General features: G+C 36.1%; 4 protein-coding genes across 4 annotated transcripts; all 4 read left to right on the top strand.

The window, feature by feature from the left end:
- Positions 1-1077: 1077 nt before the first annotated feature.
- On the top strand, positions 1078-3473 carry LOC135117939 (brachyurin-like). Its single transcript, XM_064038548.1, has 5 exons — positions 1078-1319; positions 1534-1801; positions 2117-2215; positions 2487-2686; positions 3301-3473. Exons 1-5 carry the CDS (start codon positions 1092-1094, stop codon positions 3403-3405), a joined length of 900 nt encoding a protein of 299 aa, XP_063894618.1. The 5' UTR covers positions 1078-1091; the 3' UTR covers positions 3406-3473.
- Positions 3474-4022: 549 nt separating this feature from the next.
- On the top strand, positions 4023-5757 carry LOC110384478 (brachyurin). The gene is made up of 5 exons (XM_049844282.2): positions 4023-4279; positions 4494-4761; positions 4842-4940; positions 5027-5223; positions 5582-5757. The coding sequence occupies exons 1-5, from the start codon at positions 4052-4054 to the stop codon at positions 5684-5686; spliced, it is 897 nt and encodes a 298-aa protein (XP_049700239.1). The 5' UTR covers positions 4023-4051; the 3' UTR covers positions 5687-5757.
- A 1642-nt stretch (positions 5758-7399) lies between these two features.
- LOC110384558 (transmembrane protease serine 9) lies at positions 7400-12762 on the top strand. Its single transcript, XM_064038648.1, has 10 exons — positions 7400-7644; positions 7787-8054; positions 8500-8598; positions 8702-8901; positions 9199-9295; positions 11423-11664; positions 11752-12019; positions 12147-12245; positions 12328-12512; positions 12603-12762. The coding sequence occupies exons 1-10, from the start codon at positions 7417-7419 to the stop codon at positions 12705-12707; spliced, it is 1791 nt and encodes a 596-aa protein (XP_063894718.1). The 5' UTR covers positions 7400-7416; the 3' UTR covers positions 12708-12762.
- Positions 12763-14400: 1638 nt separating this feature from the next.
- Positions 14401-15896, top strand: LOC135117941 (collagenase-like). Its single transcript, XM_064038550.1, has 5 exons — positions 14401-14645; positions 14723-14990; positions 15271-15369; positions 15454-15638; positions 15719-15896. The coding sequence occupies exons 1-5, from the start codon at positions 14418-14420 to the stop codon at positions 15821-15823; spliced, it is 885 nt and encodes a 294-aa protein (XP_063894620.1). The 5' UTR covers positions 14401-14417; the 3' UTR covers positions 15824-15896.
- Positions 15897-16781: the final 885 nt, after the last annotated feature.

The following is a 16781-nucleotide window of genomic DNA, read 5'->3' as shown; positions in this document are numbered from 1 at the left end:
AGGAGTAAGATACTGAATGCCAACCCGTTATCATTTGTCTTATACTTGACTCTATTCAAAAGAAAATATGAATGAAATGCGTTGTGTGATAAGGCTGTCTATCGTACTATTTATATCAATTTAATTTTTATTAATTTATGCATCATGTCGCCATCATGTAATATTTGAGTCAACCTTTGCATTCAAAAGATTATTATTTTTTGTAAATACAAATTAAGAGTGAAATTTTTTTTGTTTTGTTTGTTATCTGCAAAGTCTGTTTTATGACCGCACGGAAGACCTACTTAAAGTGTGCAATTGAAACTGCAGGCGCAAACAATAATAAATAAGCATTAGGTATAAGTAAAAATATGTATTTATTTTAATTGATGTTAGCTCGTCAATTATTTGTATACTAGATTGTCAATTTATATCATCAAATTATCAAATAAGCTCTTCTTTCGCTTGAGACACAGGTTCAACCTAGTTCAAACAATCATAATGTTAACATATATGTATTTTAGTGTGAACTTTGATATATATTAAAGAGTAAATGATTTGAAAATGATTTAAGTTATTTATCAAAACTTTTTACACTACTAGAATAGTGTATATGAATAGAATAGAATAGTAGTAATAGTACGTAATGGAATTAGAAAAGTTTTGAACTATTTTTTTGCCAAATAAAAATATGTAGTTCTTTATTTTTTATCATTTGCTATGTATAGGTAACATAGATCCTTGGTACTTGATAAAAACATGTTTTCAAATAATTTAAACTTCATAATATGATTTGTAACTTTATATGAAAAGTAAGGTACGGATATTTCTGGTTACGGCGCCGGCGTTTTAAACTAAATTAAATGATTAATTTTCTTATAATTCGCCAACCCTATGATAGACGGAAATCCTTTTAAGACCGGATTTTTTGTAGATCCGATACCTATCTAAAGACCAACTGATAGGGTTTTCTCTTACTGGGTCTTCCATAAACATCAAAAATAAGATAAGATTCCTATAAAAAAATATAATCTTAGAATAATCAAAGAGACAATTGTCTATAAATATGGGCCTTAAGCAAACGCATCCACAGTTTTCTCACACCTAGCAATATGAAGTTCTTAGCTGTGACATTACTGTCTTTGGCAGCGGTTGTTTCCGCAAGAAACGTTGATGTTCAAAATGTGATTGACCTCGAGGACCTGACAGCATATGGTTACCTAGCCAAAATAGGTGCCCCTTTGGCTGAAAAGATTCGCATAGCCGAGGAAGAAGCCAGCCGCAATCCATCCAGAATAACTGGTGGCTCTGCAGCAAGTCTTGGACAATTCCCTTATCAGGTGAGATTTTTTAAACTATATATACATATTTCCCAATCACCACTAAGGTTATTTTACTGATTAAGTATTCTCAGACATTCTTGATCACTAATCTTCTGCCATTTATGGTGCGCCTTCATTTCCGAAAGCCACAATCCACAGTTTTTCTATCATCATCAGTGTCGTCTTCTTTTATGCGTTTGCACTTTGTTGTTAAATATTCGTTTCTTTGCAGGCTGCTCTATTGGCTGATTTCGACGATGGCAGAGGTGTTTGCGGTGGTTCTTTACTCAACTCACGAAGAGTGCTGACGGCTGCTCACTGCTGGTACGACGGTGAAGATCAAGCTTGGCGGCTTACGGTTGTTCTAGGATCAATTCGTTTGTTCTCTGGTGGAGTGAGGCTGGTTACCTCCAACGTTGTGATGCATGAAAACTGGAACCCTAGACTTATTCGGAATGACGTCGCAATTATTAACTTGCCATCTGCAGTTGCAAGTTCAAGTGAGTATACGATACAGCTTTCTTTAAAAAAAACCTGTTAGGTAGGTACATTTTTATACAACTTTTAAAAATATATTTTAGTATTAAGTTGTAATTTTTCTGATCCAGGATGATATCATAAATATTCATGATGGGTAATGAGGCGATAAATAATCTTACTACCAGTATTACCAAGAAGAACGCATGCGGAGATCAAATAAGCACTTGTTTACAAAAGAAAGGCTGAATAGCTCCGCTGCACTCGAATAGACTGTAACATACTTAGTTCAGTAAAATTGTATTATGTAATGTCTCAATAAATACATTTTTCAACAGACAACATCGCCCCCATCGCTCTTCCCTCTGGCAACGAGCTGAACGACCAGTTTGTTGGTGCAATCGCTACTGCATCTGGTTTTGGGCGAACTGGTGATGGTAAGAAACAATTATTCACTTATTGATTACTGACACTTACGCGAATATTAGACATTTAAATAAAACTACTTTTACTGATTTTATCGCTGTTAAGTCTGTCCGTGACCATGGATGCTGGAAAATAATATTAATAAAACAGCGATAAAATCCGTAAAAGTAGTTTCATTTAAATTATTAAGTTAGTCAATATCACACAAATTAGGATTTTTTAGTACCACACGATGCTGACCATAATAGGTACACATAAAATAATAAAGGTTTTTCTACATAGGTCCATCTGGCAGCATTGGTCCAAACCACTTCTTAAGCCATGTGGACGTACCTGTGATCTCAAACAGCTTGTGTCGGATATCCTTCGGATCTGCTGTTCAATCATCAAACATTTGCACCAGCGGTGCTGGCGGAAAAAATATCTGCAGTGGTGATTCTGGTGGTCCTCTCGTTGTCAACAGAAATAACAGGCGAATCCTGGTAAATAACATTTTGCTTAGCTACATTGTAGTTTGAACTACAGTTGAAAACGTCCAAAGATTAACATGTATAACAAAATTCCTAGAGAAATTAGAAGGATACCTAAAGAATAGAATAGAATTTATTTCCTTTTTAAATACAGTATACCAGTAGGTACAATATTATATATTCTCCAAGTTCTTAATTAACACGGTGTTTATTAGGTAGGTACATCGAAACAGTAAAACTAATACATTCTAACAATTTATTAGTTATTATTTACTTGTAAGTAACAAAAATGTCATCACAACTAAAGCAATAAATAAAGCAAGAGGTTAAAAGCTTGGCTTACAGGAAAGTGAATAATAGAAAAGTGGGTTTATGTGCCTACTTAGTTTTAGGTTTTAAGTTTAAGCTTTTTTGTTATAATTTTTGCATTCCTACTGAAGTCGAGACATGCTAAGAGACTTATTTTATTTTACCACCTTTTTTATTTACCATGTCTCTGCGAATAAAGAATCCATTTCAGTGAAATTAAGGTACATGTACCTTGCAAACAGCTAAAAATAAGAAGCTTTTTAGAGTTTTTCAATGTGTATTCAAGAAGAAATAAATATATCAATATTTTTTTACAGATCGGTGTAACCTCTTACGGATCTTATCGCGGCTGTCAAGTCGGCGCGCCGGCTGGTTATGCTAGAGTCACCTCTTTCATAAACTGGATCAACCAACGCCTTTAAGTTCCTTGATTAAATCTACAACTGCTATGAATACCTAACTGATTGATAATACATGTTTAATAAAACAAATGAACTACTTATTAATAGATAACCTATTCTCATATTATGCTAATTATTATAATAATAAATGCAGTCCGATCACACCACAAGATGAGACACAATATTTTAAAAGAAAGCGATACGAAGACTTACACTTAAATTAACCACAAGACGCATAAACTGCAAAGAAAAATTTATATGGATTAATTTAGTCGTATAGGATGATGTCAAAAAGATGCTAAGGATGACTTTTTATGGGAAGATAGTGGTCTGTTCGCGATTTCAGTGGTTATCTGGGCTAATTTGGAAAAACACTATAAATACCGCATTGTACTCAAACTACCTAAACTTAATTATATTTTTCTGGGGTTTACCACCCAACTATTGGAATTGAGATTAGAAAGATTAAAAATTGATTTAGTCATGGGGGTTTCCTAGTTGATGTTAACACTATCCTTAATTATAATCATATCTTGGGTTCTTTTGATAGTTAGGTACTAGTAGTTATCACTGATATTATATTATAATCTTAGCTTAATCTTAAAGCAAGACGATATAAATATGTACCAAAAACTAATAATGTCATTCAGTTTCTAATACCGGCAACATGAAGTTCTTGGCTGTGACTCTATTGGCTTTGGCAGCGGTAGCCTCCGCAAGGAACGTTGGTCTTCAAGATGTAATTGATCTTGAAGATCTGACAGCATATGGCTACCTGGCCAAAATCGGTGCTCCTTTGGCCGAAGAGATTCGCATAGCCGAGGAAGAAGCCATTCGCAACCCATCCAGAATATCCGGTGGCTCTGCAGCTAGCCTTGGACAATTCCCTTACCAGGTAAAATCCAAAGCATTCATTAAAGTCCATCTTTAATTTATTCTATATTTAAATCTGGTTTTCTTTTACTTCTCTGGTTCTGGTTCTCCTAAATAAACATAATCATTATCTTCTTTTCGATAAATATTCCGAAACAAAGAACTAATCTCTACCAGACTCACTTACAGACTCAATAAACGTAATTTTTTGATGGTTTTAATTTATCAATTTACAGGCTGGTCTATTGGCAAGCTTTGACCTGGGCAGGGGTGTGTGCGGTGGTTCTCTGGTCAGCGCACAAAGAGTGCTTACCGCTGCTCACTGTTGGTTTGATGGTGAAAACCAAGCCTTCAGCGTCGAAGTGGTCCTGGGATCAATTCGTTTGTACTCTGGTGGTGTCAGGTTGCATTCAAACAATGTTGTGATGCACGAAAACTGGATGCCTAGTGTTATTCGTAATGACGTCGCCATCATCTACTTGCCTTCTGCTGTTTCTTTTTCTGGTGAGTATATTTTTACATAATGTTATTTTATTACTAGAAGTAAAGAAATTAGTAATTTAACAAATTACACTTTTTAACAGACAACATCGCCCCCATCGCTCTTCCCGCTGGTGACGAGCTCAACGAACTGTTTGTAGGAGATATCGCTACCGCGTCTGGCTTCGGACGTACCGGTGATGGTAAGAAGACATTATAGATAATTAGACATTTGAAATACTTTCTTAGTCACTGGTATATTTAACTCATCTTTATTTCCTAATCTCAGCTGCTTCAGGAGCCATCACTACAAGCCAGTTCTTAAGTCACGTGGATGTGCCTGTGATCTCGAACAACGTGTGCCGCCTATCCTTCTTGATCTTGCAATCATCCAACATTTGCATCAACACCGCTGGTGCTAAGAGCACCTGCAGGGGAGACTCTGGTGGTCCTCTTACTGTAGAAAGGAACAACAGAAAAATCTTGGTACGTTAACAAGTTCTACAATGATCTTCAACAATGATTTTGTTTTTAAATTGAATAAAATCAGCGTATCCCTTAAGTCCTAATGTGGTTGGAAAGATTTACTGATTTTTAAAAACCAAATAGGCAGTAACTAAATAATAAAACTGTTTTTCAACCACATTGCGCTGAATGCACTGCGAGATGAGCCTGACTACCAATGGTGACTGGATATCATGACCATTATTGTTAACTGCTCCTTTATTCAAATTAACACCACTGTCTACAACCCTCAGTAACAAAAGCTTACACTTTATTTTGACTTTCTTTTACTTTCATAATTTGTTATATACTTTCATATTTTTTATTTTCCTACTTCTAGATCGGTGTGACCTCTTTCGGATCTGCCCGTGGTTGCCAAGTCGGAGCGCCTGCTGCCTTCGCCAGAGTTACCTCTTACGTCAGCTGGATCAACCAACGTCTTTGAATTTAACGAAGTTTCAACTGTCGACTGCAAATTTATGTGACTGATTAAATTATTGATTTAAATAATACTAATACTTCGTTTTATTTTTTTTATGATTTAATCTGATAACCTTATCATTTGCTTAGAGGTAACATTTGCTTGTAGTAACGGTCAGCTCGCACTGACATAAAACCTCTTAAGTAAAAAATAGAGTAGGTAGACCTAATAGCTGCTCTTAATTATATTTAATCAAAGAACAACGAAACTGAAACACTAGATAATATAAAAATAAAGTCACTTTAATATCACTAAAGAGTAGAGGATGCTATTTAATTTGTACCGAAATTAATAAGCGTTAGCGTTTGCGCTTCTTCGCAGGTTAAATCTATGGATCAAGTACCTAGAATTGTTCCTATATAGGTACAAATGCGACCATACTTGATTTCCGGCCAAACTAGGGTTGCCTAAGCTAAATTAGTTATTTCTACATGCAATAGGATAAAGTAATAAACCCTAGTCTAAAATACATAAAAATTAGGTTATCGGGCGATAAAATGAACTAGTTGAGCCTAGGCCAAACTGGTTGATCCTTATGTATGTACATAAATTCTCTCATCCTCTAGGCTAGCAGCTTTGTACAAATACTTCAGTAGCCACATTGTGCCTAACTTGGCACAGTAACATGAAACATGACATGGTTAAATAGGTATCATGCTTACCTAGATATTCTTCTTATTAAAAGTATTCATCAATGTCAGTATTTATTTAGTTACATTGTAAAATAGACAATTTGATAAACAAATGATTCTTAACTTCTTGAAATGGATTAACTAACGTCTTTGATTGGTTTTCATCCCTGATACAAATACCCGCGGAAACCCATTATGATATTTTACTCACCCCGACGAAAAACAGTTTTAGGCGTTAATTCCCCAGTTCCCAGATTGTGTAGGCTTTTTAATGGACAATGGGCACAAATATATGGGATTTGGTATACCCCACCAATATATTAGAAATGCCTCAATCAAAACCTCAAAAACATAATAACAACGTCACATATATCATTGGATAGGCCTTTTTATTTAGAACAACGTTTACTATGACAGCTTGAAATGTTGAAATGTTTGTCCGTTTTGATATAGATATAGATCAAAAACTGTGTAAAAGTTAAGTTAAAGTTAAGTTGTTTGGCATCGGTCGCCTTACTAATAAGACAAAAAGAAAAACTGAAATGTATGTAGTAGCTATTATTCGAAATTAGTGAAATGGATTAATGGTCTTTGATTGGTTTTCGTCCCTATAATTCTTTATTTACTTCACGAGGCACCAATAAGCCAGTGCAATGTTAGAGCCATATTTACTTGTGTAACAAAATGGCGAGAAGAGGTTCATACATGCTCTATGTTCATACATTTGAACCGAGACTGATCAACGTGAAATTGGCGACTAAAACTTCCAGTTTAGGTTTCCACAATGATTTCACAAGAATCATCTGATGGCGACTGAGACATGGCCGCGCCTTCGCGGAAGGTGACAATCCGATTACAATTGATTAGATAGGAAAAACAAGTTGTTGATGTCGCAAAGATTTTCTAATTGGGTGATACCCAAATCTGTCTTATATCTTACGATCTTTGATAGGTCTGTAATTATCAAGGAAATGATAATAATCTAAGAATAATCTCATAGTCCAATGCCTATAAATAACAACTACAGTCTAGTGATGCCATTCATCTTCTAATACCGGCAACATGAAGTTCTTGGCTGTGACACTGTTGGCTTGGGCAGTGGCAGCCTCCGCTAAAAATATTGATCTTCAAGATGTAATTGATCTTGAAGATCTGACAGCATATGGCTACCTGTCTAAAATTGGTGCTCCTTTGGCCGAAGAGATTCGCATAGCCGAGGAAGAAGCCATTCGCAACCCATCCAGAATAACCGGTGGCTCTGCAGCTAGCCTTGGCCAAATTCCATATCAGGTTAACTTAAGAGACCCGGCATTCTTATAATAATTGTTTCATATGCAAAAGCTTCTATTACTGTTGTATTTAACTAAAGATTTCTATTGAATAGCTCACATGCTTGCAGAGTCTACAATGCTCTCAAATTACTTTTTTACAGGCTGGACTATTGGTCAACTTCGATGATATGAGAGGTGTGTGCGGTGGCTCTCTGCTCAATGCACAGAGAGTGCTGACCGCTGCTCATTGCTGGTTTGATGGTCTCCACCAAGGATGGGGTGTGGAAGTAGTCCTCGGATCAGTTCGTTTGTACTCAGGAGGATTTAGATCATATACAACCAATGTTGTGATGCATGAAGACTGGAACCCTGATCGTATTCGTAATGACATCGCAATTATTAACCTGCCTTCTGCCGCGCCTCTATCAAGTGAGTATTTTAAGCATTTACTGATAGTTATTATGTTTTTGAGGTTTTTATTGAGGCATTTCTAATATATTTTGTCTTATTATATTTATTAAATGCATAATGTCCAATGTATCCGTCCAATTTAAAAAAAATATTTTAATTATATAATATGAAGTACGGATTAGTAAGTTGAAGTGGAAATGGGTCGAAAAGTGCTGGAGTGGAGACCACGGTCTAGCAAGCGCAGCGTAGGACGTCCACCAACAAGGTGGACAGACGACCTTATAAAGATCGCCGGAAGACGCTGGATGCAGGTCGCCTCCAACAGGTATCTGTGGAGATCTAAGGGGGAGGCCTATGATCAGCAGTGGACGTCCTATGGCTGAGATGATGATGATGAATATGAAGTAGGTCCCATAAGACGTGTGTGAAAATAAATAATCACACATTTTATAATTTTCAACAGATATCATCGCCCCTATTGCTCTTCCTACTGGTAATGAAATTAACGACGATTTTGTGGGTGATATCGCTACCGCATCTGGCTTCGGACGCATTGCTGATGGTGAGAATCATTATTGATTTGAACTACCTAACAAGAAGATTGGATTGGTTTTTAATTATTTTTTACCCTTAACATCAGACTAATCTTAATTGTTTTCATACAGGTCCCTCTGGCGAAATATCAGAGAGCCAGTTCCTGAGCCATGTCGATGTACCTGTGATCTCAAACCGTGCGTGTCGTCTGCGCTTTTTTTATTTCTTGCAACCTTCGAATATTTGCACCAGCGGCTTTGGTGGAAAGAACATATGCAGGGGTGATTCTGGTGGTCCTCTCACTGTAGTCAGGAATAACAAACGCATTCTGGTACGTAATCATTGTTTTACGTATGTAGGTATTAGTTAAAATGACGAGATAGGTAACGTAAGTCATAGAACAGGAGCTAATGAGATTCCATGTAGTAATTGACAATAAACAAACACATTGTGGATGGACAGACATTTAATCCCTGTTTCATAGAATGAATCATCAGCCTATTCAGTATCCTTTTGAGTATCAAAAATGTTTTGGGAACATAATTCAGTCCGCAGTGACTCGCAAGCACTCGTCCATAGAGTATAAAATTGCAAATGTGAGCACTAACTTTTTTTTTAACACTTGCAGATTGGCGTGGCCTCATTTGGATCTCCCCGTGGTTGCCAATATCGCATGCCTAGTGCATTTGTCAGAGTTACTTCTTACATTGACTGGATCAACCAACGTCTCTGATTCCAACGATGAATTATTATCATTATAATGTTGAATGTTGGACTCCTGTAATACCATGTCTCTGCAAATAAAGATTATTTTTATATAAGTGATTAAATTATATCTATGAAATAAACTGTCACTAATCTATCGAGTATTACCTTTGAACCTATCGTTTAAATTATATTCAATAACCTGTAGCCAATTTGATATTACCTGTCGCACCCATTTTCAAGTTTATAATAATGTCCTCCTAGTCGATTATCGGCTACAGCAGCTGTTCACGTGTAAGGACATTAGCCAACTGCGCAGGACATATCATAGTGCACAAGCATTTGCGCAGACACAGGTGCACTCACTATACCTCCACTCTCATAGCCCGATGGGACAGCAATCCGACACGACCTGAGAGAGATTGTAATAATGTAAGCCTGAGTGTTACAAAAAAATATAGTGCCACTTTGTGTGAATTAATCTATCATAGCTGACAGGAATATCGCCAATAATTGGTGACTGATAGCTTAAATCGTGATTAACGATAATGATCTCTTTGCTTTCCACACGAAATAACCCCTTGAAATACTACTACTTCTTCTTCCCCCTGTCCTGTTCTCAATGATATCCCAAATATTTGGGGTCGGTGCAATGTTTCTGTATTAATAGAAAACATTAACCCGACCGTTCACACCTTATTATTATTTTATCAATAACATTTATTTTTTGTCACTTAAACTAGCCATCCTGATAAGACATAATGAATGACTTGTAATTACCATTACCTAAGTCTTTATCTCTTGTTGTGGAAATTTCTATTATACGAAAGTGACTGTATTTTCCTTCTAAAGTACCCACTTAAGAATCTAGCTACTAACTACTGCAAAATATATAAAATATTTTTAAGAGCATTACAAGGATACACTTATGTATTTTTCGTAACAGAATCATAGCTTTACATTAAAATTCTTTATTTTAAATAACTATAATTATATTAATTTTTGTTGGCTTAATTTTTATTAGGAGGTAGTAACTACCCTTAACCCTATCCTGCATACTGTAGCTTTCCTTTTTTTGTACTTGTTATCTAAAAATCATACAATATGATTTGGAAAAAAACACGTAAAACCAATTTAGTAACTATCATGTAGGTACCTACTTTTAAATGTAGAAACAACGGGTTTTTGGTATTTCGTAAAGATATAAGTAATACCTTTATAACGAAGGTGGGGTACGAGCAATACGGGAACATGACAGATTTAAGTCCTATTTTTTGTTCCCATAACATTCAGCAGCTAATTATACAATGTCTAAAATCCGCAAACGCTGTTACGCGACAACACATTGTCCAATCAGTAAAGATATTTGAATATTTGGAGTGAATAAATAAATATACCAGCCCCAGTATCATTGATTTCATTGAAGTATCTTATGTACGACGTTACTCAACAAATTAGGGAATTCATAGTTACAGAGCTCTTCATAATTACGAGTAGACCAATAATATCCGTAAGTAATACCTTAGCAATGCATGAATCACTGCATAAGTAATACATATTTATAATAGAAGAAATAGAGTCTTCTACAGTGACTGTGTGTCTATTCAGAAAACGACATGACTAATTTTCATACGGTTTTCCGCAATAGATAGAGGAAAATTTAAGATAAATTTATTTTTTAGCTTAACCTTCTAGATAAACCATTTAAATTACGTACCTATATCTTAACAATAAATAAACGCATCGTTACCAAGGTAGTCATTATGACAATTATCTGTTTCGGTATGACAAATTATTATATCACAATCAATAAACACCTGCAAATGACTAATTCCTATTGGGAGAAAAATTTTTAAAATCGTTCATGTTCAGCATCACAATTCCCCAGAAACACTGGGTTATGGTTAGCCTATAACGTGTTAACATAATGCAACAGAACTTAAAGAGTAGACACTATTTTGCATTACACGTATGTGCATACAATTACAGCAGAAAGAAGAGCAGTTAAAAAGCATGCGCTTAAATTAATCAATCATCAAATAGATAACGTGAAAGGAGCACATAGAAAAACATTATCTTTATCGACAGTTAATCTTCCCACCAAAGCATATAAATATTCACTGCAGAATAGTGACAACATTCGTTTGTTTCAATCAGCAACATGAAACTCTTGGCAGTGACTCTATTGGCATTCGCCGCGGTCGTCTCCGCGAGGAACATCGACCTCGAGAGTGTTATCGACCTCGAAGACATTACCGCCTACAATTATCACACCAAAATTGGTATTCCTTTGGCTGAAGAGATTCGTCTAGCCGAGCAGGGAGCACAACGAAACCCATCCAGAATTGTCGGCGGTTCTACTTCCAGCCTTGGCCAATTCCCTTACCAGGTTCATTATTATTTTACTTTTTGACATGACAATTTGTCGTATAGTACGGTTCTCTTGATTTTTTATTGCATAAATTTTGTTTTACAGGCTGGTCTTCTTGTTGATTTGCCCGCTGGCCAGAGTGTCTGCGGTGGTTCTTTGCTTAACCAAAGAAGGGTACTCACCGCCGCTCATTGTTGGAACGATGGTACCAACCAGGCCAGAAGATTAACAGTTGTCCTCGGCTCAGTGCGCCTGTTCAGTGGTGGCACTAGGCTGACGACTACCAACGTTGTGATGCACGGCAGCTGGAACGCAAACCTCGTCTGGAACGATATTGCCATGATCAACTTGCCTTCTAACGTTGGTACATCCAGTACGTAATCTGAGCCTGTATTTTTAACATTCGAAAATATGTACTTATTTTATAAAATTATTCAATACTTATGTGATTATATATGGTCCAAAAGTAAGCTTCTGATATATTTTTATGCTACCTTTAGGTTCCATTGCTCCAATCGCGCTGCCCTCTGGTAATGAGCTCAACAACCAGTTTGCCGGCGCCACCGCTACTGCTTCTGGCTTCGGACTCGCCAGGGATGGTAAGAAAAAACCTTAGTAATTCTTAACTTAGCCACGGTTTTCATTTAAAAATACATATTTACACATCTTCATTTGTTTAAGGTGGCAGTGTCGACGGTAACTTGAGACACGTCAACTTGCCTGTAATCACAAACGCTGTTTGCCGTCAAAGCTTTGGTAACCTCCTGGCTTCCAACGTTTGTACCAGCGGCGCCAATGGCAGAAGTACTTGCCGCGGTGATTCCGGCGGTCCTCTGGTTGTTAACAGCAACAACAGACGCATCTTGGTAAAATCATATTATTTTCTTGTACAAACTTTAATTGCTTAAATATTTATACTGATAAAAACATTTTAAAATTTCTTGATTTCTTTACAGATTGGTGTGACCTCCTTCGGATCTGACCGTGGTTGCCAAGTTGGTGCCCCTGCTGCTTACGCCAGAGTCTCCTCATTCATCAGCTGGATCAACCAACGTCTTTAAATCCGTTATGAAAATGACTAGGAATGTACCGGACTGTATTTACCCATGTTTGAAAGAATATAAAAATAGAAAACCATTTTTCTTTTCCTTTTACCCAACGGCTTTTCCCCGGCCAAATAACAGACTGCTCATCGGTGGTTTATCTATTATGTTTCAGCGAAAAATGAATGAAAGAGAACTCCGATAAGGATATACACAAATCAACCTGTCATTAGCCATTGTACGATGAAAGCTTAAGACTGATACAATTATAGCTGACCCTAATTACTTTACTGATTGATGTGTGCTTTCATTATCACTTCCTGTGATTACAACTTGCCTTGAGGTGATCAATTATCTATAATCCTGAAAAATTATAAAAAAAAATAACATTTTTATCACGCAACCAGAATAAAATAGATAATCGTATATCGTCCAGCCTTGAAAATGGTCTTGAAAATCATACATGCGTAGCAGTTCTTGTGATCCTTCATGAGATGAAATCGGGCAGTTGAACGAGATCTGGAGATTTTAGTAGTTACTATTTCCAGATAATCACCTCGTTGAAAGAACCCTAGTGAATGCACTGGCATCTTCTTAGCTTGATAATAGGGTATATGTTCAGATTGAATAGATTGTCAAAAATAAATAGGTCACTTTGGAAAAACCATTGATATTTTTCATTAGATTTTTTATTACAGTTTCTATTAGGCAACCTGATCTTTAGATGAGGTTCGTACGTATCGTTCGTAGGTATCGAGACAATCAGATAAGTCTTAAGTAGAGCTTATCAGCTGCGTTGCATGTGGTCTCGTGAACAAGCTGCCTGCAGTACAACAAAATACTTGCTATTTATGTTATCTATACATATAATAAAATGATAGGAAAGTCAAAACTGTACATTGAATATTTTTTTAAAAGAATACTTGGAGGGTGATCCATAATCGATTCTGAACCCAAATATATAGTTTTTAGAATTTTTGTCTGTATGTCTGTTTATCTGTTTATCTGTATGTTTGTCCCGGATAAACTCAAAAAGCACTGCATGGATTTAAATCAAATTTTGCATGACTATTACCTGGGGGCCGGTTCAACACATAGGCTATATATTATCACGCTATCACCTACGGGGGTTGAGCAATGAATGATTAAATAAACGAAATTGGAAATTCTATATTGCTCACGCAGACGAAGTCGCGGGCAACAGCTAGTAATAAATATGATGATTGATTGCAGTCATATCTTTAAATGGCATACCGTGAAAACAGATAAAATAATCGAACGACAAATTACAGCTCATTAAACATAGTTAATACCTATATTTTACTATAGTGTATCCCTACTATTCGAATAAACTTCATAGTTCCAATCAATAAAAAATAATTAAATCACCATAGTGATCTTCAGATGAGGATTTGATTTGATTGTTTGGATTTGATTGTTTGAATACATAAAAAGCTCTTTCAGAGGGTCGTATCTAGAGTACTTTAACAAAAAATTACGCGACCATGATTTAATATTAAAAGTACTTATAAGAAGTTTACTGCAGTAGCGCAATGCAGAATAAAGAAATTATGAAATATTGTTGTTTTGTATTTTTCTTTATGATTATCGACTGAGAGATAAAATGTATCAAGAAAATTTATTACCCCTATCGGAGAATTATATCTCTGCTATAGTATATAAATATCCACTACTAATCAATCACATTCATTAGTTTACATCCGCAACATGAAACTCTTGACTGTGACTCTATTGGCTTTCGCGGTGGTCGTCTCTGCGAGGAACATCGACCTCGAGGATGTGATCGACCTCGAAGACATTACCGCCTACGATTACCACAGAAAAGTTGGTACTCCTTTGGCTGAGAAGATCCGTTTAGCTGAAGAAGAGGCTGAACGAAACCCATCGAGAATCGTCGGTGGTTCTGCGTCTAGTCTCGGCCAATTCCCTTATCAGGTTGTTAGCCCATTATTATCTGGTTTTAACTTTGTCCTTTGTAATTTGTTTCTAATTCTACTGTACAAAAATTACAGGCCGGTCTTGTCATTCAATATGCAAGCCACCAAAGTGCTTGTGGTGGTTCGTTGTTAAATCAAAGGAGGGTGCTTACTGCCGCCCATTGTTGGTTTGACGGTTGGAACCAAGCCAGGAGTTTCACAGTCGTCCTAGGCTCAATCCGCCTGTTCAGTGGTGGTACCAGATTGGTTACAAGTAGCGTTGTCATGCATGGCAGCTGGAATCCTAGCAATGTCCGAAATGATATTGCCATGATCAACTTACCTTCTAACGTTGGTACTACAAGTGAGTATATTAAAGTTATAATATAATAATACTAATATATAAATTACTTTAATATAATAATATTAAAGTTTAAGTGAGTCCCTATTTGATTTTATTTTTTTCATTCTATTTAATTATTTTTATCCTACTATATTTCCACATCAAGGATAGGTCACATACATTGATGATAGGCTAATGTGATTAGTTTGCTTGATTCACAGGACTTGTGTGCAAAATGTCACGTTTTGTAGTAGCTACAATTTTCCACCTGTAATATTAATCATATGTAATTTATCAACAGACACAATTCGTCCTATTGCTCTTCCATCTGGTAATGAGCTCAACAATCAGTTCGCCGGCTTTACCGCGGTTGCATCAGGATTCGGTCTCACCAGGGACGGTAAGCAGAGAATAAAGCCATATATTTTGTAATATCACAATACTGATGGCTACTTTAACACTAATTACCTAATTGCTATTTCAGGTGGTCAAATCAGTAACGAATTGAGACACGTGAGTTTGCCTGTGATCACGAACAGCGTTTGTCGTCAGTCTTTCAATATCATCCAGGATTCAAACGTTTGCACCAGCGGAGCTAACGGTAGAGGCACATGTACAGGAGATTCGGGTGGTCCCCTCGTAGTTACCAACAACGGCAGACAGATCTTGGTAAAGAAACACATGTACTATATTTATTTTCTTCCCTTCTATATTCTTTTTCTAATAACGTCCATTATCTGTGTCGTCAGATCGGGGTGACTTCTTTTGGATCCGGTCATGGTTGCCAATCTGGTGCGCCTGCTGCCTACGCCAGAGTTACTTCTTTCATCAGCTGGATCAACTCCCGTCTATAATAACATTAGGAACTCTTCAATTGATGTAATGATATTTTGATATGACGGAAATAAACAATTGATAAGAAATCTATCTTGTTTTGTTAATCTTCCATGAAAGTAAATACCATTCGATCGCATGATTTATGAAGAGGATTTCTTATATTGTGATTAATAATTCTTAGATTTTTTCGATAAATTGATAGTTCCTTCAACTGCATAAATATTTATTATATGATGGATTAAGTTTATTATGGTAATCAATTAATTATAATCAAAGAGCTGATTCAAAATTTATTTATCTATCTACGTCGATAACATTGACGAAAGGAATTTCCTAATTAAGGGCTTTAATGAATCGGATGATCCAAAAAATTGATACGATGGAAAAAAAATACAACAGTCATCATTCATTAGGCTGGTTTAGAAAATAAAAATTCTACCTACTGTTATACAAAGAGAGAAAGAAAATGAGAAAAAGCTCCTGTTTTCAGAAGTTTTCAAAAGTACGTTTCAGACCATATTCGATTCGGTTCCAAAGTTTCGGGTACAAACAAACCAATATTTCCTCGTTATTTTTATATTAGTTGGTATAGATAAAAAACTTTCACATGTTGGATAGCTTAGCTGAATGATTGACTCATAAAGATGTATCTAAAGCCTCGATATGGTGTATCCACCTACATACGTATCGTAATTATTATTTTTCATTTTCGACTCGCCCAAATCGAAACTTATCCAAATCCAAAAAAAGTATAGTTAATGCAACCGTGCGCAAGTTTTCTTTTCGCTAAGAACCATTTCGTAATCTTCAATATTAACCCTAAACCATTTTGCACAATTTCGTATTGTTGTGCAATTATATTGTGCTGTCTAAGCACCGCCATAAGGATAAATAATAATGGATTGAAAACTTCCACCAAATGTGAAGTGAGATAAAGAGATATAACATATGTTATGTTATCTGACCAATTATTAT

Source organism: Helicoverpa armigera, chromosome 16 (genome assembly GCF_030705265.1).
Source record: "Helicoverpa armigera isolate CAAS_96S chromosome 16, ASM3070526v1, whole genome shotgun sequence".
Lineage (NCBI taxonomy): Eukaryota > Metazoa > Arthropoda > Insecta > Lepidoptera > Noctuidae > Helicoverpa > Helicoverpa armigera.
This window is presented reverse-complemented; position numbering and strand designations above follow the sequence as displayed.

What these genes read in the sequence shown, in the direction of transcription:
- LOC135117939 (XM_064038548.1), top strand. Translation starts at nt 1,092, where the DNA reads ATGAAGTTCTTAGCTGTGACATTACTGTCTTTGGCAGCGGTTGTTTCC. An exon ending in ATCTGCAGTTGCAAGTTCAA is followed by an intron (nt 1,802 to 2,116) that starts GTGAGTATACGA and finishes ATTTTTCAACAG; the next exon opens with ACAACATCGCCCCCATCGCT. An exon ending in GAAATAACAGGCGAATCCTG is followed by an intron (nt 2,687 to 3,300) that starts GTAAATAACATT and finishes ATTTTTTTACAG; the next exon opens with ATCGGTGTAACCTCTTACGG.
- LOC110384478 (XM_049844282.2), top strand. Translation starts at nt 4,052, where the DNA reads ATGAAGTTCTTGGCTGTGACTCTATTGGCTTTGGCAGCGGTAGCCTCC. An exon ending in TTCTGCTGTTTCTTTTTCTG is followed by an intron (nt 4,762 to 4,841) that starts GTGAGTATATTT and finishes ACTTTTTAACAG; the next exon opens with ACAACATCGCCCCCATCGCT. An exon ending in GGAACAACAGAAAAATCTTG is followed by an intron (nt 5,224 to 5,581) that starts GTACGTTAACAA and finishes TCCTACTTCTAG; the next exon opens with ATCGGTGTGACCTCTTTCGG.
- LOC110384558 (XM_064038648.1), top strand. Translation starts at nt 7,417, where the DNA reads ATGAAGTTCTTGGCTGTGACACTGTTGGCTTGGGCAGTGGCAGCCTCC. An exon ending in TTGGCCAAATTCCATATCAG is followed by an intron (nt 7,645 to 7,786) that starts GTTAACTTAAGA and finishes ACTTTTTTACAG; the next exon opens with GCTGGACTATTGGTCAACTT. An exon ending in CTTCGGACTCGCCAGGGATG is followed by an intron (nt 12,246 to 12,327) that starts GTAAGAAAAAAC and finishes CATTTGTTTAAG; the next exon opens with GTGGCAGTGTCGACGGTAAC.
- LOC135117941 (XM_064038550.1), top strand. Translation starts at nt 14,418, where the DNA reads ATGAAACTCTTGACTGTGACTCTATTGGCTTTCGCGGTGGTCGTCTCT. An exon ending in ATTCGGTCTCACCAGGGACG is followed by an intron (nt 15,370 to 15,453) that starts GTAAGCAGAGAA and finishes TTGCTATTTCAG; the next exon opens with GTGGTCAAATCAGTAACGAA. An exon ending in ACAACGGCAGACAGATCTTG is followed by an intron (nt 15,639 to 15,718) that starts GTAAAGAAACAC and finishes CTGTGTCGTCAG; the next exon opens with ATCGGGGTGACTTCTTTTGG.